The sequence below is a fragment of the Rissa tridactyla genome, chromosome 1 (genome assembly GCF_028500815.1).
Source record: "Rissa tridactyla isolate bRisTri1 chromosome 1, bRisTri1.patW.cur.20221130, whole genome shotgun sequence".
NCBI lineage: Eukaryota > Metazoa > Chordata > Aves > Charadriiformes > Laridae > Rissa > Rissa tridactyla.
In genome coordinates this window covers 189,462,898-189,490,626 of record NC_071466.1, presented here as the reverse complement: position 1 = coordinate 189,490,626, position 27,729 = coordinate 189,462,898, and the positions used below count along the sequence as shown (strand labels likewise).

At 36.9% G+C, this 27,729-nt stretch overlaps 1 protein-coding gene across 3 annotated transcripts in view; it reads left to right on the top strand.

Annotated features, from left to right (window-relative positions):
- Window positions 1–27,729, top strand: part of DOCK4 (dedicator of cytokinesis 4) — a 254,671-nt gene that overhangs the window by 99,633 nt on the left and 127,309 nt on the right. For all 3 annotated transcript variants that reach the window (XM_054197685.1, XM_054197676.1, XM_054197691.1), the window contains 6 exons: window positions 388–472; window positions 2,151–2,302; window positions 21,957–22,038; window positions 22,629–22,689; window positions 24,594–24,726; window positions 26,297–26,385. In XM_054197685.1, coding sequence (XP_054053660.1) covers window positions 388–472; window positions 2,151–2,302; window positions 21,957–22,038; window positions 22,629–22,689; window positions 24,594–24,726; window positions 26,297–26,385 — 602 coding nt within the window. The remainder of the gene's footprint in view (window positions 1–387; window positions 473–2,150; window positions 2,303–21,956; window positions 22,039–22,628; window positions 22,690–24,593; window positions 24,727–26,296; window positions 26,386–27,729) is intronic.

Genomic DNA, 27,729 nt, shown 5'->3' with positions numbered 1-27,729 from the left:
GCTGATGTTTTGGCATTAGATGGATTTTCTTTTTATCTTCTTTTCCGTGGTTGTCATTCAAATTGACAATACCAGGGCAAGTCACATTGTACAATGTCCACAGTAGTACAAAGGACAGTATCCATTGTACATTGTCCACAATGTGAAACAGATTTAGAAATTGTGGAAAAACATATTCTATTAACATTACAAAATGAAGAAAGGGCAGGGATAATCTGTGAATGGTGAATACACCCAACATACATTAAAACAAAACCATTTGCAGAGTACCAATTAACATCTACATTGTTTGTTGGAATGTTTCTGTTAAATACAAATAAAAGCAATGAGGTAATTTATTTCCTTTGTATGTGAAGACTACTTACTGTTATTTCATTTCTCATGCAGACAACTGGGACTTGACTTAGTTCCGAGAAAAGAATATGCTATGGTGGATCCTGAGGAGATCAGCATTACGGAGCTGTACAGGCTGGTATGTAAATATAATAGTACTTTTGCTATCAAACTACATACTGATGTTTTCATGGCAGCTTTGTTCTACTTTGCCAAAAGTACTTTTTTTGATCAAATAAACTGGCATTTGATAGTTGATTGAGTTTTTACTATGAGGAAAGAAATTTTCTTTCGAGCAGTTATGTCATCTCCACATCTATATGAGATGCTTTGATATCAAATTTGTGTGTGTGAACATGCTCGTTTTACATGTTATTTGTTAAAAGTTTTGTTTTCTGATATGTCATTAAAATTGTGACTGTTAACCTGAATTTAATAATCAGTAAAAACTTATGAGACTCTCTTTCATTACAGCTTTAACTGGCTCATGAGTCCTGTTAGATAAGATGTGTGGGAATATAATAATTTACTCATGGTACAAATATGATCACAATTAATCACACTGGGCTATTGGTTTTTTTTCTAATATCTTAATGTAAACAGCAGTTAAACTGCATAGAAAAGCTCTCCTTTTGGTATGAAAGCCCATCTTGAGTTACTAAAACCAGCATTGATATTTCTTATTCCAATTTAATCTCCAGTGAGGTCTAAGAAGACTTGCCAATTAATTTATGTGGGCTTTGGCTTATATTTAAGTACCACAGCTGTTACAGATATACAGTCTGAGCCTTAGTTGCTTAAGACTAAGCTTTTATTTAAACTAAATTGTATTTGTGTTAATTTACGTATTTAAATATAGAATAAAGCAAAAATATAATTGGCACAATTTGCTGTGGAGCTGAAATTATAATATATTTTTGATAATTTTTAACTAATTATGTTGATAACTTATAAAGTCAAGCCTAGTAGTAATTTCTTTATGCTAGAATCAGTATACCTTTGGGCAGTTTCAAAGTCATATGTAATCTTAGGGAATCCTGTTGAAGCACTAGATGAAATTCTGCGAGGAACCATTAATCATAAGAGAAACATACAGAGGAAGAATAACCCAGAAAACTAATGATGGAGCACCTGGAGTGCACTTTCAAAAATAAAGAGGGGGAAAAAAAAAAAGCCTAAGATAACCTCAGTTTGAAGGCTAAGTAGCTTAAAAATACTGCCATTTAGAATTGTTTTTGGTATAATGTAAGAGGGAAATAGTACAACTTAATATTTTCCTACCCTTAACGGGTGATTAAAATGGTGAAAGTATAAACTGTGAAGTCAGACCAAGAGAATTTAGTACCTTCTTATACAGCAGTCTGACAAAGATTTATAGAATATCTACATGATTTTTTTCTACTTTAAAATACTGGTATTTAGTCTTCTGCAAGAGCATTTTTTGTGTGTTTGCATACTAGAATATCATATCATTAACTATTTAAACCAGTTATGAAATACTATATTGTTATAGCACAAAGCTTTAAAGTGGCATAGAATTTTCTGAGTAGAAAAAAGTTAAACTTTTAGAGGTTACTGTATTTCTCCTAGAGATAATTATGGTGCAGTGCAGCACTGGAAAAGTCACTTCCTTGCATTCTCCTGAGATACAAATTTAAAATAAAATGAAGAAAACCTATTACAAGTTATTACTAAATTAAAAGGTTAAAAATTGTGGTTAAGAAAGTACTTCAGTATTACATTTTTTTACCTCTTTTTGTTTTGAGATTTTCACCATTAATTCAAACCGGCTGCTGTGTTGTTTGTGTTTTTTTTAGATGGAGCATCGTCATCGAAAAAAAGACACACCGGTACCAGCTAGCAGTCACCATCTTTTTGTTCAGATGAAGAGTCTCATGTGCTCCAATCTGGGAGAGGAACTTGAAGTAATCTTCTCACTCTTTGATAGTAAAGAAAATCGGCCCATCAGGTACCATATGATTTTTCACTGGAATACTGATTTTACACAGGTTTTGTCAATGTGCATTGCATGTTTTGATCCAGAAACAAGTTTAGAAACAAGTAGAAGGTAGTCTTGATTTGGGATAATTTTTTTGCTTCCTTTTGAAATTCAGTTTCTATACTTAATACTTTGTAGTATCATTTTAGTTTTAAATAATGTGTATTTCTCAGTCTTGTTTAGCTGTTTCAGTTTTTGGTTGGTTTTGTTTGTGTAGGAACATATATACATGTATGCATACAGAGTGAATATTAGTTTTGTGACCTAAAGGTCATTTTTCAGTATCTCTTAATTTCCTCTCTCAAATCAGTGCACGTTCAAAACTTAGAACTGTTGCTTGCTCTGTAATATTTCCGTGATGAATTCTCCCAGGTACATGAGACTGGGGGGCTGCCCTTAGTGAATGAAGAGTCTTTTTATAAAAAAAGGAGCCTGTACTTCAATGAGGAGTTGCCCGTTCTTCAGTGAAAGAGGCAAACCCGATCTCACATTTAGGGTTTACTTGGTCTCTTTTTTCAGCTGGGAGCTGATTCTTTTTCTGTCTGTCCTAGAGCTTAAATTCTGTGAGACCACCGTTAGCTTTTTAAATTTTAAATATTCAGTAGCTATTTCTACTCCTTGCACATTTCTGGCTGAGAGAGAGATCATGGGAATGAGCAGTAGTGGAACCATGATGCATTCAATAAATACGAGCACAGGAGAACGGAGTTAGTGCAAGAGCCATATAAGTTCTGTTTGAGGAATATGTTGAGGAAGATTGAAGCACTAAATGCTTGTTGCACTGGTGATGGGAGATCAGCCTCTGGTCAGAAGGGTCCCATTCATAATCTGCTGTGGGTTTTTGGCCACTGTATTCTTCTCTGCTCTCCTTACCATAGAAAGAGTAAGTTCTGGAGGCAAAAAACATCATGTGCTTTAAGACTTGCCACTAGAGAAATGAAAGACTAGTCTTCAAAACAATAAACACTTTAGATAAGACAGCTCACAAATGCACAAAAAGAAATATAAACTAGTGCTTTAAGCCTGTTAATTGGGTAAAAATTGTTACTCAAAATGTGTACAAAGCCATGACTGTGTACTAGTTATTGTCTTATGTATGGCAATAGGAATTTGAGGAACCATGTGGAATTTGGGCTGAATTTGACAGAACAGAGTCTGTGTTTTGTAGTTGGCCAAGATAACTAACCAGTGCTTTGAACGAAGATTATACTGAGTAAATTGATTTTTGTTGGTAATGAAATCATATGTAAGCAACTATTGCTACAGTATTAGCTGCTAAATACTGACACTTCATTCTGGCCTGCACTTTGGACATCAGTCACCAAAACACAGTTTACTGTCATTTCTGAAAATTAAACGTGCATCAGGGCACATCTTTTGTGTTCACTCCAGTGAACGGCACAGCAGGTGATAGATTTAGGAGAGAGCTTCAGACCTTGACAGAAAACAATTTGAGTGTTATGGATTGCTGAAAACAAGGTTATGGCAGTAGCGGTGGTATGAAAGCAAATGGATTGGATTTCGTGTTCACATGAAAGCACAAATTCTAGAGCTGTTTGTCACATGCTTGCTATGATCTGACCTTTAGTTATTGATTGCTGACTCCAGTGTCTTTTTGCAGCTGCTTTATTATGTGTGAACTTCCTCCTCCTGTTACTGGCAAACCTTGAAGAAGCGTGTTGCCATGAATCCAAACTGCCTTATAGGGCGTGGGGGTAATGACAAGATGAACTTTGTGAAGGCAGTTTGCAACCATCTGCAAAGCAAACATGCTCAACCCGCCAACAAAAAAATACCAAAGCAAAAAACCCTCACAAGAAACAAATAGAAACCTCTCAACATGTTGAAAAAGCTGAAACCAAGAGAGTTTTCACAAGAACATATTAAAAACAAGGTGTGTCTCTATCACAGAGTAAACTCTGGAATGCAGAGGTGTCCAAGCTGGAGATTTATATGGTCTTTCTGAATTACACCTGGAACTCACATAACCAGGTTATCACAGAGTTAAACCAAAGCTAGTAGGTCTTGGTGCACAACAGTATGGTACGATGTATAATTTTTATTCAGTACCAATGGGTGGGGTATTTCAGAGGTCTTTAGGACCTGGCTGATGCGTGTACGAAATGAACAGCTTCCCTCAGAAATATGATGTAGGAGAGGAGACCATATCTGCGCTCCTCAGCTACGGCAGTTCACACCCTGCCATGCTACCAAAGCCTGCAGGCGAGAGCAGAGCTGTGGAGCCTGGACGCACAGACTCTTCTGCTCGTTTCTGATGGAAGGGCGGGTCAAAAGCTGTGTGCGGCAACACCTTAATGTCTGTCACAACTTACCTGTGTCATTTGTCTGTGGTTTCCTAAGTCATCGTCTTGTGGACCAGTAGAAAAATGCAATGAAAATAATAGATGAAACCTGTTAATAGTACAGATAAATGTAAGGAATTATACATGATAGTTCATTTCCTGAAACAGAAAGATCTTTGATTAAGAATAGAAGTATATGAATATATATGACTTAAAATATATTTCTTCAATTCGTTGCTTATGATATTAGGATTTTGAGGGTTTATTTCTTTGGACTTTCTTGCTTTTTACCGCAAGTTTCAGTTTTGCGAGCGCTATATGTGTGCCAAGCTTTCCTCAGGTGTGTAATCCTGCTTGTTTTAATGAGACTGTTTGAATGCGTAATGTTGAGTACAAGCTGACAGGTAAAATGGCTCCAACAATGTGTCTTAATGTGGATTATAATATAGTGTTCATTGTCCATCTGATGTAAATTGACATAAAGCAAGTGATCTCTGTACCCTCTTAAACAAAGCACTCATTTGGAGAGAGTAAAAATTGAGAATTGAGATTTAATGATAGAATTTCTGTACTGATATTTTTCTTAAGACTAACTTTGCTTGTTATCAGGTGCACCTACAAATGTAAGATCTCTCTATATATCTGTTTCATTTTTTGTAAGCTCAGGTTTATGCAACTGAAATAGCATCTTTACAGGATTGTTGGAGATCTAGAAGTAACATTATCTGATTAATTTTGTAGTTGATTGCATATCTTTTTCCACAGCCTTTTTTTTTTTTTTTTCTTTCCTGGTGTTGTTTTATGTTATCTGTTTCATACGTTCAGCCGTTTGAACAGAAACATTTATTCAAAAATCATGGTTAAACTGAGTTGCAATTGTAGATACTAGGGTGGGGCACATATCTACAAAAAGGAATAGTAAGTCTTAGGAAGCTTGAGTATAGCAGCTCCCTTCGTAGTCCAGCTCCAGAGTAGTGCAAGAAAAAGCAGCCTCTAAGTAGGATGCTCTGATCCAAAATGGTTAGCAATGTTCAGAAAGAAATGGAACACGTTGCAGCACACAGCTCACTTGGCTTCTTCACGTAACTCATCTGCAAGGAACCACAATATATAAATGATATTTTGTGGCATTTTTCTTAGTGAGACTATTTTTAATGTATTAGTAGAAATCTGTCTGTATATTGCTGCAGAGTTTATACAGAATGTTTTCATTAAATTTTCAGTATTTATATATTACTGATAAGAGGATGTCATTTTTACTAACACGCATAAACCAATATGATTTTGTGGTAGTGAATTGGCAAATTCACAATTATTGATTTTTCTGATCAACTGTAGTGTGAAATAGTTTGAAAGGCTTTGATTTTTCTTTTCTTTTATTTTGAAAATATATGAGTTATTAATAATATGGATAGCATGTTACCATCTGGAAAAGTTTGTGCTTTGAAAAAGAAGGAAAAAAGAAGGTACTTGGTAACATAGGGAAGGTATAGTTTAATATTAAAGTGCAAGAATAAGGTTGTCTTTAGGCCTTTTTAGAGTTATAGTTTTCTCAGGCAACATTAATAACTGATCAAACTTAGAATATAGTCATTGAACAATGAAAGGTAATGAAACTTTGTTGTTATAGTTATATGTTCTCTCTAAAAAAAAAAAAAGCATGCCATAGCAACTGAGACAAACCAAGTTATAAGCAGAAAGCAGAGTGTGTTAACAGTTCTTGTGTTTGACTCAGTAGGACTAGAATTGACTGTCTGATAAGAAAATATAACTTCATTACATTCTAACAACAAATTAAAAGAATATAGGTGTATAAAGTAGAAAGAAAATTAGATATCAAATTGAAAACTATGATGCTGAATGTCAGCACACAACTTTTCTCTAATTCTCCTGACCCATGTGTTTTGCCACAGGAGTGAAGTTCAGTAAGTATTCTTGTCAGGATTCTAACACAAAACAATGTTAGCCACTGTTTATCTCTGTAAGGAACAACAGAAAAACAATATCTTAATGACGATTGCTATAGCTTAACAGAAAGTCCAGAGTCCCTGGAAATATTCATTGAACATTCAAAGGCAGAGAATGAAACTGAGCATGAGTCTTTGTTTTCTTAAAAGAAAACCCCAACCTATTAATATAAATCTGTTCATCACCTACACTACACTCTTGTTCCTCTTTATCAAAAAAAACAAAACCTAACGTGGTCACTGCATGCTTTATATTTAAATTTAGCATTTGCTCCTCTTCATCACCTTTTCTTTCTTTGATTAGGTGTGCTTCATTAGAAAAGAATTGGTTCTGAAAGGACATGCAAGTGTATCTTCAGGGCAGGGGGACATGCCGTAAGGCTCCGGAATCTGAGTAGATGGAAGTGTCTTTCTGTAGTCCCGAGTAACGTGCCAAGATTAAGACATATGCCAATGCTTAGCATCTCCTTCTTGTTTAATTTTAGAAGGTTTCATGAAGAATAAATGGGCTTTAGGGTTGGAATCGAGCTCCAAAGACATCTAAACTTAAAATCTTTGTGTGAATTGCATCTCTAGGCACCTATTACAGTCTACAGAGACGTAGTTATAGACAGTGAAACCTAGAAAGCGATTTAGCTGATGAAATGTCTGTGTCTTCTTCAGGGCATGTTGGCTAGCTTTTTAGAATCCATACACTGTATTGATTAAAGAGCTGCTCAGCATACCTGGAAGTAATTTTGAGCTGAATCCATCCTATTTCTTTTCTGTTTTCTGTTTCACTACTTTATATTTCAATAAAGCTTGAGCCTTCCAAGTTCAGAACGCTGACTTCATAAAGGATATAGATAGTCAATATTAGTTATCTGACTTCTTGACATTAGCACCTCAGAGTGGAGTCCGTAAGGAAAAGCACTCTGAATTTGCTCTTAAAATGTTTGCAAAGGATTTAGAGTAGATGGATCAAAATTAAGTGATATATGTATTTACAAATTTAGTACTGTTACTTCAGTATATATTAAAATTCTTTTGTTAATAAAGAAAGCATGGTCTGTGTGTCTCTTATTATTACGTTGTGGTAGGCAATGTATATGTTTAAGGAATATTCTTCTAATTTAACATATAAATTGGTGCTCTCATTGTGTGACCTGACAGTGCATTTCTAGAATAGCACCTTTTAAAATAAGTCAGAGATGAGAATTAAAGCCATAAAACCACTAAACCATTATTGTGCTTTATATAATGTGTCCTAGTATTCCTTTAGTGCTTGGAATAAAAGGAAAATTAGGTAAATTTATAACTACATTATTCTCAGTTAAATAATATTTCATCTTAACAGCATGGATAAATGCTCATATTTCTCCCAACATGTGCTAAGAATTAGATGATAACATGTTTTTCAGGTGAGATGTGAGGAACTGTGGTGTAGAAATGAGTTAGTGACTTGCCTAGAGAAGAACTCTGATGTCAGATAGCAACACAAAAATCAGTGTGATGCTTGGGGTTCTTTTTGATCCTCAGACTTCCTAACTAAAGATTTCTCTAGATTGGTAGCAGCTGTGATGCATCACTTGCGCGTAACCTAGTGTGATCACCATCCATTTTGGGAAACAGGGATGTTTTTCCGTCAACTTTAGTAAGCTAGAGATAAATGTTCTTTTGTGATCACTTGCCATTTCTTTGGGACAGTATAGGACCGTACTTTTTGCCAGGTGCTTTTTGTTGCTGGAAATTGCTATTAAAAATACTTTTTTTTTCTAATTATGTTGGCATCCACAGTAAGATTAGTTCTATTGTATTAAGGTGGATGTAATAATAAAATACTTTATTATTGTTTTTAATAAACAGTAATAATTAATATTACTTTGCAGACTATTTCTATATTGATGTAATTGTCCAATCTTTGTCTTCACACTTTAAAATTCTTCTTTTGGACATGAATATTCTACTTCCTGTATGGAAGCAAGAAAACTGTAGAAGTTTACTCTTGATATTCAAGTATTTAAAACTGAGTGGTGACATGCTAGTGCACTTGGTGCATTAAGACTGCAGTTGCAAGTCATTCATTTTCAATTTAATTGGTGCATACTAATTTCACTTGACTGTGTATGCATGTGTATCTATCCATATTTTCTAGCTAAACTAGCTGCTAGGAATAAAAAGAACAAAAAACTGAACAATACACGAACAGGGCTTGTGACCTGAACAGAAATAAAAGAGGAAGAGGAATGTAAGGTTAGAAGACATCATAGTGCATATATCAAAGAATTTTCCTGGGACAAGCCATAAGGCTGTAGCATGTTAAAGCAGTGCCAGCCACACACTCGCCCCCTCCCAACTCGGGGGCCGTTGCTGTCCTAATAAAGAAAACTGCAAAGCAGAAAGAAGGGAAGGCAAATGGAACAAGATACAGGAACACACCAGGGAAAACTCTAGGAATCATCAGGGGCTAACTTCAGCAGTTTATTGTTAATTTAAGAGACGAAGATGCACTTACAAGAAAACAGCTAAGTTTAAACTTTAAGTAGAAGATAGGACATTCTTAGAGCTCCGAAGGGAGACTGGAAATGTGTGTTTTCAACAGTTCAGCAGAGTGCAACGATCCTGTGTTCTGGTGTTCTAATGGTCTTCATGAGCTGCTTTATAAATCTCTTGTAATATGTGGTCATTTATGAGATTTGTGAAGTTTTTGAGATTTTTCTATTCCTAAGAAATTATCAGTAGCTTCTGTTCTGTAAAGTTGGAATATGAAGATGCTTAGATTCCCAACGTTTAGAGTACTGAAGAGTGTGGTGGTGATTGTTTGCTTTGGGGATATCTTCTCTTACCAGCACTAAAGTTAATGAAATGAACCTCTCTCCTTTCAGTTAGATCACACTTACAAAGTATGTACTTCAACAGATGACACAGTTACCAGTGTGTAGTGGCAGATTTTTGGAGAAATAAGAGAGATCTGATGATAGTACATGCTTTTCCCCTACATGTACTCATATCATTTACTGAATACAGCAGTTTGTTGCAAAAGTGATGACCTTAGCGTAGCCAGAGGGCCATTTACACTGGAGCTTTAAGAACACCAATTCTTTAATCAAAAATATATTGATTTTTTTTTATCAGATCCTGGAAAGATGTCACTTATCAGCTTTTAATAGAATCAGTCTAACAAGTTGAAAGGAACAAAGTAACAAGTTAGCTGTTTTCCAGACAATGTGCATTATTCACTGAGATTCTGTTAACTTTATTTTTGTCACAAGAATATTGTGCCGTTACAAAATACAAAACCAAAAAAACAAGACCCCAAAGAAAATATTTACCAGATGACTGTGTTCAAAAAATCAAATATCCCAATGTCCTCTGAAATGCCTGCCCTTTCCAGTGTAGGTACTCTTAAGACTGTATTTATATTTGTAGCACCTTGCTATCCAGAGATCTTGTCTGTTTTTTTTTTTAAGAGAATTTTGGAGACAGCAGCAACCGTCATCTGGGTGTTGTATTATGAAAACAGGAATGGAGGGTATTAAGCCTGCTGCCCACATTTGCTGAATTGCAGACCCTGTTCTTGACATTGATGATTATGCATAAGAATGCTGCGTCATCTCCTGCCCAAAGTCCCAGTTGCTTTCTTGACCTTTACATTGATGTAGTTTGTGCCTCTGTGTTATGCCAACGTGCTACTATAGAAATTATTTTTCTTAAATCTGCAATGTGACACACAGTTCTTGTGTAGCAGTGTCTAAACCATTTTCTTAATGTTTTAAGTTTTTTCCAAATAGGATTGCTATTAATAGGACAATTTTAAGGCAGCACTTCAGAAAGACGGAGTGTGGTAACGTTTTCTTTCATTGATATACACTTTTGTGTCTGTGTCAATATGATATGAACGTCTTATCACAAATGATGGATGCCTCTGGCCCCATCTGTGTGAGGAGCAGAGATAAGTTGGCATGCTAATCCTCCTTTTCTTGTCACCTTGAACAACCTTGTTTGTACCTACCATGTTGCCCTCAAATGAGCACAAATTCTTAAGCAGCACAAAGAGGAATAGGCTGTTTATACAAGGCCAATGAAAGCGAACTGCTCTTTGTATTTTGTGAGCTTTTGATTATATGCTTGATGATTGTGTGGACTCCAGACCATAGCAAAGAATAAGATGATTACGCTTGCTTTGTTGTATACTTATCCTCACCTTTTTAGTGACGTTGATGCACATCATCAGTCTTTTTACGCCTTTCATTTTTCAGTTCTGCTATTACTTTAAATCAGTTAAATCACTTGCTGAAAGCTGAAATCCATGTTTTGTTGGTCAAAATACTTACTATTTTGTGTTCTAATTATTTTTATTTTATTTTATTTTAAGAAAAAAGCCATAATGTCAGGTTTTTCTCCCTTTAAGAAACAAATATTCTCCCCCCCCTCTTATTCTATGAAAATCTTAAAAGATTTTGGTATAGTAAGAAAATGTTTAAAGGCATTTTTTCGCAGCCTCCATCAGCATCTTCAAAACTGTCTGTTCTGTTTTAGCGTAGCTCAAATAACCGGACTTTTAAACATCCCTCTAAATAAAGTTTACACAACTATTGATAACAGTCAGAACAACAGCGAGGAAGGGCTTGGATGCCTCTTGAATCAAGGTGATAATATATTTCCATTACCCAGACGGCTCACTATTGAGAACCTGAGATGTCTTTTTTCTTTACAGGCTGAGAAGATATCCCTGTGGCCTTTCTTGAGCAAGAGCTCAAAGATTCATTATTGCTTAAAGCATATAAGTGGGTTACACTTGAGTTTCAATATCTAGTTTATTTAGGATCAGTGCTCCAGACATCAGCACTCGAAATGCAGGAGACTTGAATAGTTAAATTCTTTGTTGCTTCTAAACAATGTTAAACACTAGACCACAAAGGAGATGGAGAACATATTTGTGAAGCTGTAGTACTCAGTGCAAGGCTACGGAAGTTATTAAAAAAGTACAGGGGAAGAATCCTTTATGGATGGCCTGCTGGCTAATGAAGAATATATTGCATATTGTTGTGAGGAACAGTTCGTTAATTATAGTCATTTGGAACTTCAGGGCAAGTAAAGAGAAGTGGTAAGGTGGTGTAGCATGGCGGTTATTAACTCACAGAGATGGAAGGTGGAGACAAATGTGTAAAGAACCATATTACTGTAAAGACCCAAATGACTTAACTGTTTATCTGTGCTGCTTTTATGTGGTACTTACATAATCACAAAATCATGGAATGGCTGAGGTTGGAAAGGAACTCCAGAAGTCGTCTGATCTAACGTCCTAGAGCTGGTTGCCCAGGAGCCTGTCCAGATGGCTTTTAAATGTCTCCAAGGATGGAGATTCCACAGCGTCCTTGGGCAACCTGTGTCCCGTGCTCAGACACCCTCACAGTAAAGAAGTTATTTCCTGATGTTTAGAGGAAACCTCCTGTGTGTTTGTGTCCATTGCCTCTTGTCCTGTCACTGGGCACCACTGAAAAGAGCCTGGGTCTGTCCTCTTTGCACTGTCCCTTCAGGTATTTATATATATTAATAAGAACCCCTCTGAGCCTTCTCTTCTCCAGGCTAAACAGTCCCAGCTCTCTCTGTCTATCCCTCCAGTCCCTTGGACATCTTCTGGCCCTTCTTGCACTTTCTCAAGTATGTTCATGTCTGTCTTGGACTGGGAAGCCTGGAACAGGACACTACTCCAGATGTGGCACCACCAGCACTGACTAGAGGGTAGAAGGATCACCTCCCTCAACCTGCTAGCAATAACTTGTCTAATGCAGCCCAGTATACCATTGGCCTCCTTGCCACAATGGCACGTTGTTGGCTTATGTTCAACTTCGTGTCCACCAGGACCCCAAGTCCTTTTCTGCTAAGCTGCTTTCCAGCTAGGTAGCCCCTGGCATGTACTGGTGCATGCGATTGTTCCTCTCCAGGTGTAGGACTTTGCACTTTCCCTGACTGAACCTCAGCAGGTTCCTGTCAGACCATTTCTCCAGTCTGCTGAGATCCCTTTGCATGGCAGCCCAACCCTCTGGTGTTTCAGGCACTCCTCCCAGTTTTGTGTCATCAGCAAACGTGCTGATAGGACACTGTGCATCATCATCCAGATCATTAACGAAGACATTAAACAGGACTGGACCCAGTACTGACCCCTGGAGTACACCACTAGTTACAGACTAGTAACTGGGCCTGTGCAAACCCCATGAAGTTCAGCAAGACCAAGTGCAAGGTCCTGCACTTGGGTGGGGACAATCCTCATTCAGATTTTCTGCTCCTGCATGTACAATATTCAATTCTTTTTTGTTTCTGAATATCATGGAAGTTCAGAGGCTTTATTTATAAATAGCTGTGCATAAAGAGAGGGGATTGTTTTTACAATTATCTATGAAAGTTAACATCATACTGGGAAAAAAAGGCATCTGCTTTTTTAGCAGTTGTTCAGGGATATGTTTTAACTGTCTCTCAGCCTAAATTACCTGATCCCAATAGCACAGAATTTCTGGGAGAAGTGAACACTGACTAGAGAGGCAGAGTTTGGATGGGGCTTTGTTGTAGTTTTTCAGCAACATAAGATTTTTGTAAAGAAAAAAATGTATGTACATTAAAGTGTGCTCAGTACAATGCCATATCATATGCTACACACAATCTAGTTGGTCATTATAATTTTTGAGCTATCATTAGGTGATAGGCTACATTAGGTGACAGGCTACTCTGCCTTTTTCCCTTAAAATACTATTTTTTTAATGTGCATAACCTTCACTTCATCAGGTTCCTTCGAAATTATTACTCGGATACCTCCACATTATCCATGGATGCTTTTTGTCTTGAAGTAGTCTTGGATCCTGACTTTTTCCATGCAAGTGTGCCTGCGACACAGGGCAGGGATTTGAGCTAAAGGAGCTAGCAGGGTTTCTGGTAGAGGGAGCAACCCGTGGGAACCAGAAGCAATGAACTAGCTTGGGGCTACTTTTCCTTTATAGTATTGCCACAAAAGCATAATCTGCACTTTTACTGGATCACAGCGTAGGGCAGCTCAGTGTTATTTTCAATTTCCTGTACAGTGTGCACGAAAACATCTCGTCTTGCACAGTATTAAAACTGTGCTACAGCGAATTACACAAAATCAATGGATGTATATCCATACCTGGTAGATACAGAAGAGATGAAACATTTTGGCTTTTCTGGCTAGTAGACTCTTTGAGTGCTCCATTCTAGTTCAGGCATTTATTACTCTGTTTTGTCCCTCCTCAGAAACAAGATGAAATAAAACCAGCCTGGTTTTATTTATCTCCTGCTCATTGAGGAGGTAGTCCTGATTTTAGCAGGAGGATTGCAACACCTTGAAAGAAGCGTAAAGGTCACTTTGGCAAGAGAGCAGGCTCTGCTCTATTAACAATCTCTTTATGCATTTGGAATGAAAATATCTTTTTAGATGTGTAACTTGGTATGTATATTTGTGTTCGTAATTTTTTTTTTTAAATTTTATGTTATCCTTTATATTGAGATATATGCACACTCAATATATAAGCGGGCTTAATTATTTCATTGTTGGCTTTGTTTAATACAAAACACCTGATAATTTGCCCTTTTGAACAAGAATGGATTTGGTATGATTGTAGCTGAAAATAAATACAGAGTTATAAAAAGCAACTTCAAAGAGAAGTCTGAAGTTCCAGAAACTTCAAAAGCTTCCCTTCAGAAAACGTGCCTCATTTTTTCCAGTTATTGATTCTGAGCAGAAAGATTCCTACGTGTAGGAATATAGTCAGGACTTATATAGTCTGTCAGCCTTTTCTTGGCAGGAGTAGTCAAGTAGTAAAAGTCATAGGGCTTCTCCTCTGCTTGGATCCTAGACGAGGAGAAATTCTGGAGTAGGAGTCGTCAGAGGAAATTAGCAAAAACTTGTGTCTCGGTCACAGTAAAACTGGAAATGGGAAGGATATACCTCAAGTGAATACTTTTTCTTGAGAATACTGGTGTGAACTGTCTGCTGTGGAGTTCTTCCACATCAGACGTAAGAACACTAAAGTGCCGGCCCAGTCAGTCCGTGTCCCCCTTTGATTACATTGATTTATTGTTTTATAAAGCAAGGCAGTTACAAAAGTAGAGTAAAAGACACACTTACTGTAACTAATAGCCTGACCCAAAAGGTACTCAACATATAATAATCAAACATTGGAACTTGAGCCTCTAGGGTGCCCCATGAGTATTTAGGCTCCTTACCTTACAGTGTGAGGATGATTTTTTTTTTCTTTTTTTTTTTTCTTTCCCTGAGCCTGGTTTTGACCTGAAAACTGTTCTGGATTTAGAAACTCTTCACAGGAACATACCATGACCAATGAGAAATTTCAAAATCAGTGGGTTGGTATTTTACAAAGATTTCTGTAGGTCTGTCCTCTTTGTCCCCTGTACCTATTAATATTTAAAATTTTTTTAGCTTTCAGATATCAATAGCAAAAATATATTTTATTTATCCCTTGCAAGTAAGTAATTTTTTTGGCAGCTCAGTTTTACAAACTCATCAACAGCAATAGTATAAGCAGATATGATTTATGTAGTGGGAAGAATGTGTATGAAAGGAATGTTTGGCACAGCTGTGTCCTCCAAATGTTTTGGTCTTGTGGTAGTTTTTTGTAATAAATGTCTTTTCTACAGACGTATTTTGCCCTTCATTGCCAGCTGATCAAAAAGGTTTGTCCTGGCTTTAAGACGTTCTAGATGTTTTAATAATACTTCTTGCAAATCATTAATTTAATCTGACTTTGTGCAATGCTGTGTAATTTGCTGTCATTAATGAGACATTTTTGATAAATGGCTCTTTAAATACTGACCGTTCTTGAATTGCAAGAGAATAACATTTTACTTCAGGGTAGTGTTCCGAGCATTTTTGAGGAGTTGGCGTTTCAACAAGCCCCATTTGCACTGGCCTGAGTGCCCAGACTGTCCGATTCAGCAGTTGTACGGGAACTGCTGCACGAGAATTTGCAGCAAAATAACTGCATTTGTGGATAAGTAAAATGAGGTAGATATGGTAGGAATGAGTTTCTAAAAAAAGACACGAGTGTAGTCTAGCAAGAAAATGCTTTTGAAAGGATTTGGTTTTGTATTTTTTTTTGTGAGACAGAGCCTTTTTTTAATCATATCTTTCATATGCCCTCAAATCAACAAGTACAGATGTGTTATTCCCAGGTGTGAGAGTGTGTTAGAAATTAGTTGTATTTCATGATGTAGTTCAGTTCCTCGCATGAATACCCATATTCAGTGAAACAAATGTACCTACCTATCTACTGTTTGAAGATTCTTTCTCAAATACTTCCTACTTGCTGTGGTTGGATAAACGGTGATAGCTTATATAGATCTTTGAACTGTTCTTGTGTAGATAGGTGCTTTTTAAAGCAGACAGACCAACCCAAGCGAGAGGAACCTGTGGTATTGATAGGTCTCTCATATGAATAACCCTCTTACTGTTTATATTGTAAAATTTCAATATATCAGGAATGTAACAGGAGAAATAATTGGTTTTAATTGCGATGATGAAAGCGCTGCAAGTTACATTCAGAAGTCAATGCAGTGTTAGAACAGGGAGGGTACAGCCATGACGTATTTGTGACAGATTTAGGTAATGATATTCAATATTCAACACTAGTGGTATTCTGGTAGGTTTACAGATCATCTTATCGAGAATGTGTTGCAGTCGCACTGGCTACCGGCAAAAGGCACCTCAGGGTCGGCACAGAAGAATACAGACTTGCCGTTTGTAAACCCCCAAATGGTGATTAATACATAGGAGCCCAGGTGTTGTTGGAGGGAGGGGATTTTCTTAAATGCTTTTGTTTCCCTTCACTTTTACCCATTCCACCTGCTGTCTTCAAGTTTAATTTCCGTCTTTGGGGAAAGATACAGCAAATCTGCTTGTATCCGTGCTGTTACCTCAGTCACTGACTAGGATAATAATCAGGATTGTAATTCAGCTTAAAGGATCTGTAGGTCTGTGCACTGAAAATGCTGTGCTACAAAATGTTTATCCATGGTGTCAGACTAAGCTCACTATTACTGAGAGCTCCAGCTTCTGGTGTATGTTGTTTCTTCAGTTGTAAATACCTGCTGATAGATTCCAGCATGCTGTCTGTCTTTTAAAACTATATCATTGTCTTTTGGCTCCTGGTACTTCATGAAAAATAATTCAAAATTACTGTTTCCTAAGTAACTTGTTACTCTCTTCAAGAAATGTGTAATGCTACCTCTGAGTTAAAATACAGGTGCAAATTTGTAAAATAATGTAGGGTGTGTTCATAAAAACTAAATTCTTAAGGCTGCCTTCGGTTCATAAAGAGATGGAAGAAGAAGAGAGCAGGAGCCTGATTTAACTACATATATCTTTTTTCCTTTCCCATCCATCTCCCCTTCCATCTCACTTTCTTCTTTCCCTTTTCCACTTTTCCCCATTAGCTGTACAGCTAACGGAGGGAAACTGGGCTCCAAAGCATAAAGCTAGTGTTTGCAAATGTTTTTCTTCTCCTTCCCCCATGTTGTCAGCATGGCTAAGAGACATGAAGATAAGCTTCGATATAACATCATCGTATGGTTTTGTTTGATTTATTTTTGGTTTTGATCTTTATCTGAAATTGGCTGAAACCTGATTTTTATAATATACTTTTTCTCTCCCCCTTTGCTTATTGCTACTTATTTTACAGATAGAAATTTGGTTATGGTTTTCATAAGTGCATAAGGGAGTTAAAATACAGTGGCTGATTTACTGTGGAACAGCTTGTACTGCTAAGTCATGTTGGCACATTTATCATTCAGTTATTTTCTGATTAAGAATATAGTTTTAAGGCTTTGTTATCTTTACTTCAGTAACATATGACACGTTGTACCACACTTCTCTGCATTTCACCACTAAGTACAAGGACAACATTTTGCGTCTGATCTTGGTTTTATGAAGTCAATGAACCTTTAGCTGTAAATGAAGTCAATTCAGATTCAAGTTCTTAATGAATGTCCATTAACAGTGTTCTGGAATGTCATAAACTTACGATGGTGAATTATGAGGCAGTATTCTCTTACTGCTTCTCATTGTTTGCTTTAGAAATCACTGTAACCTATATTTAAGTCGAGAGCATTTATAAAGATGTCTGAAAGTGAAGCTATACAGAGAAGTATGACTATATGATGACATAGCTTTACCACAAGAATATGCCAAGTGGTATAAATCTGGCTGGTTCTTTTTTTGATAGTGTGTTTATAAATCATGGAACAAGCAATCTGTCTAGACTAGTAACATGTGACTGGTAACATTTTCCTGCTAATACTAAGGAAATAGGGGTCACCAATGAAAATAGAACAGTTTGTGGCCGTGTTTCTTTTAAATGCATGCATTAAGCCGGCAGATTTGGAACACATTGTTACTTTGCTAATACACGGGAAGTTACAGTACAAAAATCCCTTGTTGACCTTCTTAAATTAATCTCTCCAGCATTAGTTATTTCCTTATTTTCAGTGGGAAGACAGCAGAGCTTAAATGTGTACAGCATGTTTAAGTGGCGAGATTGGTGCTCATAAAAAATTCATTGCAGTGTAAACTAGAATCAGATTGTCTCAATACAAAGGAAAGGTGTTTCCCCCTTGGGGTACTGCTATGTATATTTGCCATATATATGTATGTGTAACTGGCTGCTGAGAAAACTGCTGTGCGTTAAGATACTAGCCCCGGATTTAACCCACTGGAGTTTTTGCTGGTGTTTGAAGCCAAGCTTTCAGATCTTGGGAATCTTGTGTTATTTCGTTCTAGGAAGGCTGTTTACTTTCCTCAACCATTTTCTAGCCTGTTTGTCTCTGTAGAAATCCTTTGAAAAGGTATATAAACGCACATGCACTCTGTCAACTGCTTGCATTTGGTCCCTGGTAATGTTCGAAGATAACTGTTTTAATCTGAGCTGTAACTGGTACTGTGATATGTTTCAAGAACAAAAAAAACATTATCAAAGCACTGAACAAGGCTTAAGATTTTTATATTTTTTTGTTTGTTGTTTGCAGTTTGTTTTTTTTCATCACCACTGGGTCCTATGCTTTAGTCAAACAAAATTTCAAATTCAAGTGAGGAAATTAGATCTGCATAACCATTACATGTCTGTTGCAATCAGTGCATTTCTTTGTGGCATGACAAAAGTCCTTGGCTTTTAATTATGTTGTGAATCATAATCTCATGGTCTGTGAGTATAAGCGGGGCTTGAAAATTTCATGTCGTAGTTGATAGTGAGTAGGAAGCTTTCAAAAGGTGTGCCTTTGTTTCTGCAGAATGTAAACTTCAATAAATATAGAATACACTCCCAGTTAAACTCAGTATTTGCCAGTTTGTAGGTAAACTATGGAAATGGCTTATCCATAGCAAGACAATTCCTTGTTGAATGGTGTTTTTCTTTGAATTGACAGTTCTAGTGATTGTTTTAAAGACAAAAAATGTAGTGAAATGTGTGTATGTATTACTTTTAAGTAGTTCTACAGACTGAAGATAAGGCGGTGAAATTCAGAATTGCCTTGTATTGGCCAAATTTGTATTGACGCATACCAATGCACTGCAGGCTTCAGGGCACAGAAGCTGTATTGTTACTGCTGGAACAGAGACTTTTTTCTTTGTATTCAGTTTTGCATGGTGCCCAACATAATGGGGTCCTAAAGCTTTAGCTGCTTCGGTAATATAAATAATAATGCTTGCTCAATGTACAATAATTTTGTGTGAGATCTAGAAACAAAGCTCTGCACTTTTTTTGCTGTATTTTCCAATTTGCGAATGAGCTAAATCTAAATGAAAGGGCAGAATTATTTTGAAAACCATTTTAAAATCAACAGCAAAATACCAACCTGTTTCTCTGTAAAAAAAGATACTCACATAAACAGTCTTTAAAACTCATTTTTAAAGTTTCCATGGAGACCTAAGCTGCAGAAGTTGGCTGTATCATAAAACATGAATGTTTCTGAGAAAATAATGTTTTCATGCAGTTTGAGGTATTTGAGTTCAACTCTACTATTCTTAGGTTCTGCCTTTTATGCTGTCTGATAAAAAAGCTGCATAGCTGAGGATTGCACAAATGTTTTCAAATAATCACAATGAAAAAGTGTTTGTAGGTTCAGCCTGGATAGCTAGTGCGTAAAAAAAAAAAAAAATAAATTAAGCATTCTCCATACATAGCTCTTAAGAAATGTGCCCTTGAGTGTAACAGCATCCTGGGCTGCGTCAACAAGAACATAGCTAGTTGGTTAAGGGAAGTGATCATCCCCTCTCAGCGCAGAATCATAGAATTGCCTAGGTTGGAAGGCACCTTTCAGATCATCTAGTCCAACCATCAACCTAACTCTGACAAAAGCCAGCACTAAACTATATTTCTAAGCGCTATGTCTACCCATCCTTTAAATACATCCATGGATGGTGCCTCAACCACTTCCCTGGGCAGCCTGTTCTAATGCTTAATAACCCTTTTATGGGGCAAAAATTTTTCCTAATACCCAGTCTAAACCTCCCCTAGCGCAACTTGAGGCTGTTTCCTTTTGTCCTATTACTTGTTACTTGGGAGAAGAGACCGACCCCCACCTCTCTACAACCTCCTTTCAGGTATTTGTAGAGAGTGATAAGGTCTCCCCTCAGCCTGCTTTTCTCCAGGCTACACAACCCCATCTCCCTCAGCCGCTCCTCATAAGACTTATGCTCCAAGCGTTGGTTAGACCATCCCAGTTTTGTATGCTCCCGTACAAGACCGATATTAATGAACTGAAGTGAGTTCAGCAGAAAGCCTCACATCGGTTGCAGGCAGGAGCTCCTGCCCTGGGAGGGCAGGCTGAGGCAGTGGAGATTGTTCAGGCTGGAGAAGAAGCGGTTTCAAGGGGAGCTAAGTCACCTGCCTGTGCCTAAAAGAAGATCAGTAATATCAATGGTGCATGGAATGAGAAATAAGAGATAAATTCAAAAAAGAGAAGGTCCATCTGAATATAAAGAAAAAATTAAGGTCAGTCAGACATTGGAATGGGTTTTCCAGAGTGGCTGTGTAGTCTCCATGACTGAAGGTTTTCAACACCCAACTGGCTAAAGCTCTGAGCAAGCTAATCTGACCTTACAGCTGACCCTGCTTTGAGCAGGAGGTTGGACATAGAGGGCCTTTTAAGGTCCCTTTGAATGTGAATGACTGATTCTGTGAATGATCGATGCAGATTTTCTACAAGGCAAATGCTGGTGCAATAAAGATTTAATTAGTCTCTATTGAGTTGCATCTTATCCAACATATTCCTAGTGATTTTCTAGCTGCATTTTTAAAAGCTGTGGATGGTATAGAGCAGTGGTAAACTACGTTTAGCCTCCGGGATAAGCAGAAAGGTGATTACAGTTGGGAAAAAAGCCTCGTTGCACTTTGGAATTCTGTTTCTGATTTGAATATTACAGGGCACCCAGACTCAAATGTCTGGCCAGCTGGGGCTGAGGGTGAGAGGGTGAAGAGAAACGTGTATAACACTTCTGACTTCTTTACTTTTCCTGTCTTCTGCATCTTTCACTGCAGAACTATGTTTGTTACATTTCCTGTGAGGCTGTATCTCGGAGAAAATGATCCAAAGCATGGAAAGTTTGGTTTTTCATAAAATTCTCATGCATGAAGTTTACTCGGACATGATCCATAATGGACCTAGTATCAAATAGGAATGTTTCAAGAAGTAATATCTCTTTCCGTGGGGTCTTATGTCCTCTTTATTCTGAAATAAGAATTCTCTGCATCTCCCCAGTAGCGGTGTTAGTACTTGTAGCAGCTGCAGAATTTAACACCCCATGGTAGATTGCAGAACACAATTCCGAAAAGGAAATTTGCCCTGCTGGAACTTCCAAGACTCTTACAAGACTGCTAAAATCAGTGTACTCTAGTGAGAGATTTTGATAGACTTAAGTAGGAAAAAAATCCCCTTGGATCATCTTTGTATCTATGAAAAAGAATATTGGTTGAATACAAGCATGGCAATGTTGACCTTTGTTTAGCAAGAATCAATACCAGCATACTACACGTCTAACTTCAGTTCTAGGATAAATGGATTTTATTGCTTGTGTTTCTCTGTGTACTAGGATATACAATATTATTCTTCCAAATGACAATCAGTCTTCTATTTTGTATTGAGTTTTTAGTAATTTTGTTAGATGATTAAGTAAATCGCCACCCTTCACTAGTCTCTCCCTTTTTTTTTTTTTTATTGATATGGCTGAGAATTTTAGAAACAAATTGTTTCATTCTTTTATATCTTGAGGAAGGTTGCATCTGGAAATAAGATCAAAATGAGATCTACTTTGCTGCAGTGTCGTTCAACATTGTCATATTTGTTTTCTTACAGTGAAAGATTTTTTTTAAGACTGAACAGAAATGGTTTGCCAAAATGTCCAGAAAAGCCTGAAAGACACTGTTCTCTCTTTGTGGTGAGTTCTGCCTATTCTCAATCTTTGTTGTGCTGGCTGTTGAACATAGAAGTTGGATTAAATTGTTATTCTGTGGCTGACTCCGACCTGCTCCCTAAGCTTTTACATTGTTACAAACGTCAACTCTAAAGGCTGGTTGAACAGTGCTGCTGAATTCCCAAGCTGAATGTTTTCGGGCAATACGTGGACGCTCATCTAAGCTTCCGCGTGGGCGTATGTACCAGTCTTTCTCCCTGCAACAAGGACCAGTTCTGCATTTTACACCTATAAAGATTGTTTGCAGCACTCTCCGTACTTCGAGAATACTAGGAACTGCACAAATGCATCGCTGCTGCTCAAGGCACGCAGCGAGTCTCACGTGTCCTCCCACTGATTTTGCTGATTATTCTAGCCCATGATATTTTAGGACAGTTGTTTTGAGTGCATGACAGTCAATTTAAAGTGTTTAAGGGATAATTTGTTAATGCCGTATAAATGAACTCGCTGTTCATTTATCGCTTTCACTGGCAGTGAAAGCAGTGTGTAAGGATCTCTTTAAATGTCACATTTTAATCAGGAATCAGAAATAATGAGCTTCTGATCTTATGCAGGATTTGGGTAGCAGTGAACTCAGGAAAGACATCTATATCACTGTGCACATTATCCGAATAGGTAGGTATCATCATCTGTGAGTAGAAATCTTATATTTGTTAGACATACGACTGCTTGGGGTCAACTTTGTGATTTGTTATATTAGCTAGGTCTTTGAATAAATTTTTGGAAAAGAAAAATGCCTGGTTTTTGATGGAAGAATTGCTTTGAATGTCTCAGCATTATCTTGTGTTATTTTTCAAGTGTGCTGCTAATGGAACTTAGATGCAGGATGTTTTGTTAGTATCACAAAACAAAATGAAAGTGTCAAATATGAACTGCGTTAAGATGATGGAGTTGTCACTGGGGAGCCCATTCTTGTTCCAAAGAGAGTAATTTCAAGCATCCTTTGTTCACAGAAAAACTTGCCTGGAAATTTAATGTACCTAATTAGTGTCTAATATTTGATGTATATCTGAAATTGTTCAGATGAATTTAGTCTTCTCCCTGACCCCTTTAAAAAGGGGGAGAGGGAAAGAAATGGAGAAAGTCTCCTAATAACTTTAATCCCTGATGCTATAGACAGATATCAAGTCCTCTAGAACAAAGCGGAAGAGAAGTGTATGTTTGTGTTAGGTATTTATTTTAAGAAGTTATCCTCTGGGCTTCATTGATGTGAAACAATAATCTTCGAGTCTGCTTCTGACCTCTTAGATATATTGTTGTCTTTGTAAACTGTCTCTGTAGTTGCATCAGAGCACTACTAAATATAACTATTTTTGAAAGGTATTTTGATTTGAAATATTGTTGCTGTAATTTATGCTGTGTTCAGAAATAACTTGTTACAAAGTAAACAATATTCTACAGCTTTGAGGAATAATTTTTCCTTGCATTTTCATGCTGGTTTGGTGTTTCATTAAAATATCAAAATATTCTGTTTTGGTTTTATTGACAAAGATTGGGAAAAGGTATGGTAAGCTCTCATGTAATCTAAGTATATTTGTGAAGAATAAATGCTGTAAAGAAGAATAAGGAGTAGAATTTTTCCTACTGTATAGTTTTCAGATATATTCTCAGTCAAGTTTATAAATGAACCACTGAAATATTAAAAAGTTAAAATAAAATTTATATGCTGCGTGGTGTGAAAATGAACAAATTACTCTTCTAGCGGCTGTGATGCATAGGAATATTTGGAGGAGGCATTGCCCTGCAGCAACTGCAACCATAGGCTTTTCTTTTCAGAAATTAAGACTTGGTGGGAAAGATACATAGCCGCCAGTGCACAATTGAATAAAATCATTAGAAAGAGGGCAGTTTCAAATGCCAGGAACACAGCGAGAAGATTGATCAATTGTATTTAAATCAAATAGAAAAGGCTAGGAAAAATATTTTCTTTCAAATCTGTTTTCCTTGGCTGCCTTCTTTCTTTCCTTAGCATAAATTGTTCTTCTGCCTTTTGTCATCCCCATGTTTCATCTCTACTTGATTTTTCTGCAGCTGGTCAGTTATCCCCTTGCTAGCCGGTTGCCTATTTGGAAGCAGCATTCAATTACTACATTTTAATGGCTGAATCACAACACCTCTCATATAAATCATGGGTAGCAACAACCACAGTAAAGTAATTCTCATTGGACAGCAAATGTTGAACACTCTGTCATGTCTGAATTCTAAATTTAATTTGGTGGTGTCATGAGGGGGGTTTCACTGGGTATCAGAAAGTGTTGTTTGTTGAGTTGAGGTCATGAGAGGATGAGCAGGACCTATGGTCTGAGACTTTTCAAGATCACCACATATTTAGGGGACTTCCTGTACCATTTGTTATCCTAGTGAAGTATAAAGATGGACCAGGTTTGCTATGAGTGCACTTGGCCTTATCTACTCAGACCTGTCACCATACTGAGCCGGATCGCTCTCTGCCTCCCTTCTGTGGTTTTAAGAGTGACAGTTCCATGGATTGTGCATCAAATATGTGTTTTGTTTGGCAGGACGAATGGGAGCTGGAGAAAAGAAAAATGCCTGCAACGTACAATATAGACGGCCCTTTGGCTGTGCAGTCCTCAGTATTGCAGATTTGCTGGCAGGAGATTCAAAGGATGACCTCGTCTTAAAAGTATACATGTAAGGAATGCTTTTTTCTTAATTTTTGAAAGTGTCAGTTTGCATCAGAAGAAGTGGTGTTAAATGCAGTATAAGTGAATAGCTGTAGCTCCTTTCTGTTCCAAAAAAGTATAGTAGCTAATTTCTTATTTTTATTTTTTTTTGGTCACAGTTTGGAAATTTTGATTAATTCTACAGATGTGTTTATAAAGTGGGACAATAGTAAAGATAAAGGTTACATCCTTTTAGATCTTTGTGTGTGTTTCAACATTTTTCACCTCCTTTTAAGAGCTTCTGGAGCTCTCTTTATGGCAACATGAAGTGCTTTTAGGACTTGTTTAAACGCCTTGTGCTGCCTGGGCAGCTAGCGGAAGTACTTTATAACTACAGAAAAAAGCAGGCAGAGGCAGAGTATCTTTTTGTGAAATGAAGCAATTCTATAATGGGCATAACAAAAGTGTAAAAGGCAGTTAGTGCTGGAGAATGAAAAATCAAAAATAGATTTAAAAATGAGTCGTTGATTAAAAAGTGGATTTGGGCTGATAGTAATTGGAAGAAAGTTCAATTTTATAGTTGTAGCAATACAGTGCATGTAATGTCCTGCTGATCTTGGACATTATAGTAAGAGCCATTTTGTGGAGTGGTCTATTCTAAGTACATAAACCTGGGACACATATTGCCATGCACAGGAGGAAGTTCTGCCCGTCCCAGGGTTGGCACTTAAATATTGAAAGCATGGAAGTCTTTCAGGCAGCCCTTCTCCTCTCTGTATCCCTCTGTGCTGAATTAGAGCTGCTGGAATTGGTGCTGCAGAAAAACAATTTAGTGTGACGGTGAAAATGTGGGCTGGCTCTTATTTAGAATCCCAAGACATTAAAGTCAAATAAGTGTTCGCTGTTGATTAACAAATTGTTAGATTTTTCTGAAAATTATATTCTTTTTGGTTGGGGTTTTTTTGTTTGTTTGTTTTTTAATGCCCATTTGTTTTAAAATAACAAAAACAATGGAAGAAGAAATGTCACTCAAAACCGGATTTGATGCTAAGACTAACTCCAGTCTAAACCATGAAAAGTGACCATTAGAACATGTTCAGTTTTTCCTTATGGAAAGGCAGCTCTTTTCTGAATGTATACTGAAATGCAGTTTTCTCTTTCACTGACTACCTCCTGAAGATCATGTCCTGTTTTAAATAACTCTGAAGTGTACAGCACAGATTATTCTGTCTGCTAAGACCAGCTCCGAGTCCTGTGTCTCCTCTTGAGTGTCACAAGATAGATTTCTGTGTGGTTTAGTGCTGAAGAATAGATCTATACAGATGATGAACTTGGTCATGGCTGAGTTCCTGAGCGTAATTGCTCATATCTTTCTCCCACCCTTTGCCACACGAAACAGATATTTTCATGGTGCATTTCTCAAATGGTAAGAGCACTCTCACCCTTTCCATTGAGACAGGCAGTTTCATGGGGCTTTATTAGCTCCTGTCGTGTTATTAGTTTCATGAACAAAAGAGGATTTGTTTAGAGATATGCGGTGAAGCCAGTCTGAAAAACTTGTGTTCCTATTTCAGTTAAGAAAGTTGTGATTTTTCTAGGTGCAACACAGAGAGTGACTGGTACCAGATCCATGAAAATATCATTAAAAAGCTGAATGCGCGTTACAACTTGACAGGCTCCAATGCAGGTAAGTTGCCACGTTTCTGTTTGCATTTGTGGGGTTTTCTTAGTTTGCAAATGAAGTGGCTCTATTTTAGAAGAACTAATGTCTATGAAAGAAATATTTTTTCACATGGAGAAAAATACTTGTATTAGATGAAAATGTATGATATTGCCATTCGTTTGCATATTTAAGAAAAAAAAGTCACTGAATTTTCTTCAAGGAACTGTAATACAAACTTTTATTCTGTGCTGAGGAGCTACAGTTTGCGGTAGAGTTTTGTTCTCATGTGGGACTGATCAAATTATTGATCATTATTGCTTGACATTTCTGCTTCACATTTTTATCAGGAATATAAAACTTGCCATTGACATTGTATAATAAACTTCAGAAACAAATGAACTGGGAGCTACCAGTCTCATCTGCATTTCTACTGGTAGCTCTGTATCCCAGCTGAGCAAGAACTTACCAACAAGTCCTCCATAGTCAGCTGTATGTTACTGTAACTGTCATCAAAATAAATTCGGGTGTGTGACTTAAGAAATGGGAGACAACTGACCTTTGTTATTGTGTGATGGTGGTTTGACCCATAGGAGATGTTGAATTTACATTTGTTTTGTTTTGTTTTTCTAATACCAACTTCTTAAATTTTTCTGAATGCTGTCATCCAGGGATGCAGTCAAACTTCAAATGAAACCTGAAATGGAAGCTTATGAGTCTATTTTCCTTGTATTCATATATTGTTTTGTCCCTGTGAAATGTTAATTAGTTGAAATACGACTGTAGAAAAATCTTAGGTGAACTAATTTTCCAGGTTGTACGGTAATTGTAATACCTTTCATGTAGTAGACAACACACTTCTTTGACTTGATTTCAAGCATAATGATTATCTTGAAAATATATGTTCAGCAATCTTTAGCGGATAACCAGAAAGTGCATAAAAGCTCATGTATTTATCAAGACTGAAGTTATATATTTAATCATTTCTAATCCTATTATTTTCTTATATAGAACCTAGCCACATATATACATGTATTTAAGGTTTAGAATATCATGCATCTTAGGGGACAATAAATATAACAATCATGTAGTGAAAATACAAGAGCACATTACTCAGTAAGTATAATGTTGGGCTTCTTAAATGTATTAACTATATTCAAGGAGAACAATTTGGTCATTCTGACTGTCCATGTAATACCTGCTTACTCTGTGATACATTGCTTATCTTATCTCATTCTCGTGAAATAAAAGTTCACAGTTAAATACCCAGTTGTCCTAGGAGACATTGGATAAATTTTAATACTCTTAATTATCCAAATATTCAATGTGAAAGACATGAATTTTTTTCCAGGTTACGGGGGGCTGGAAACT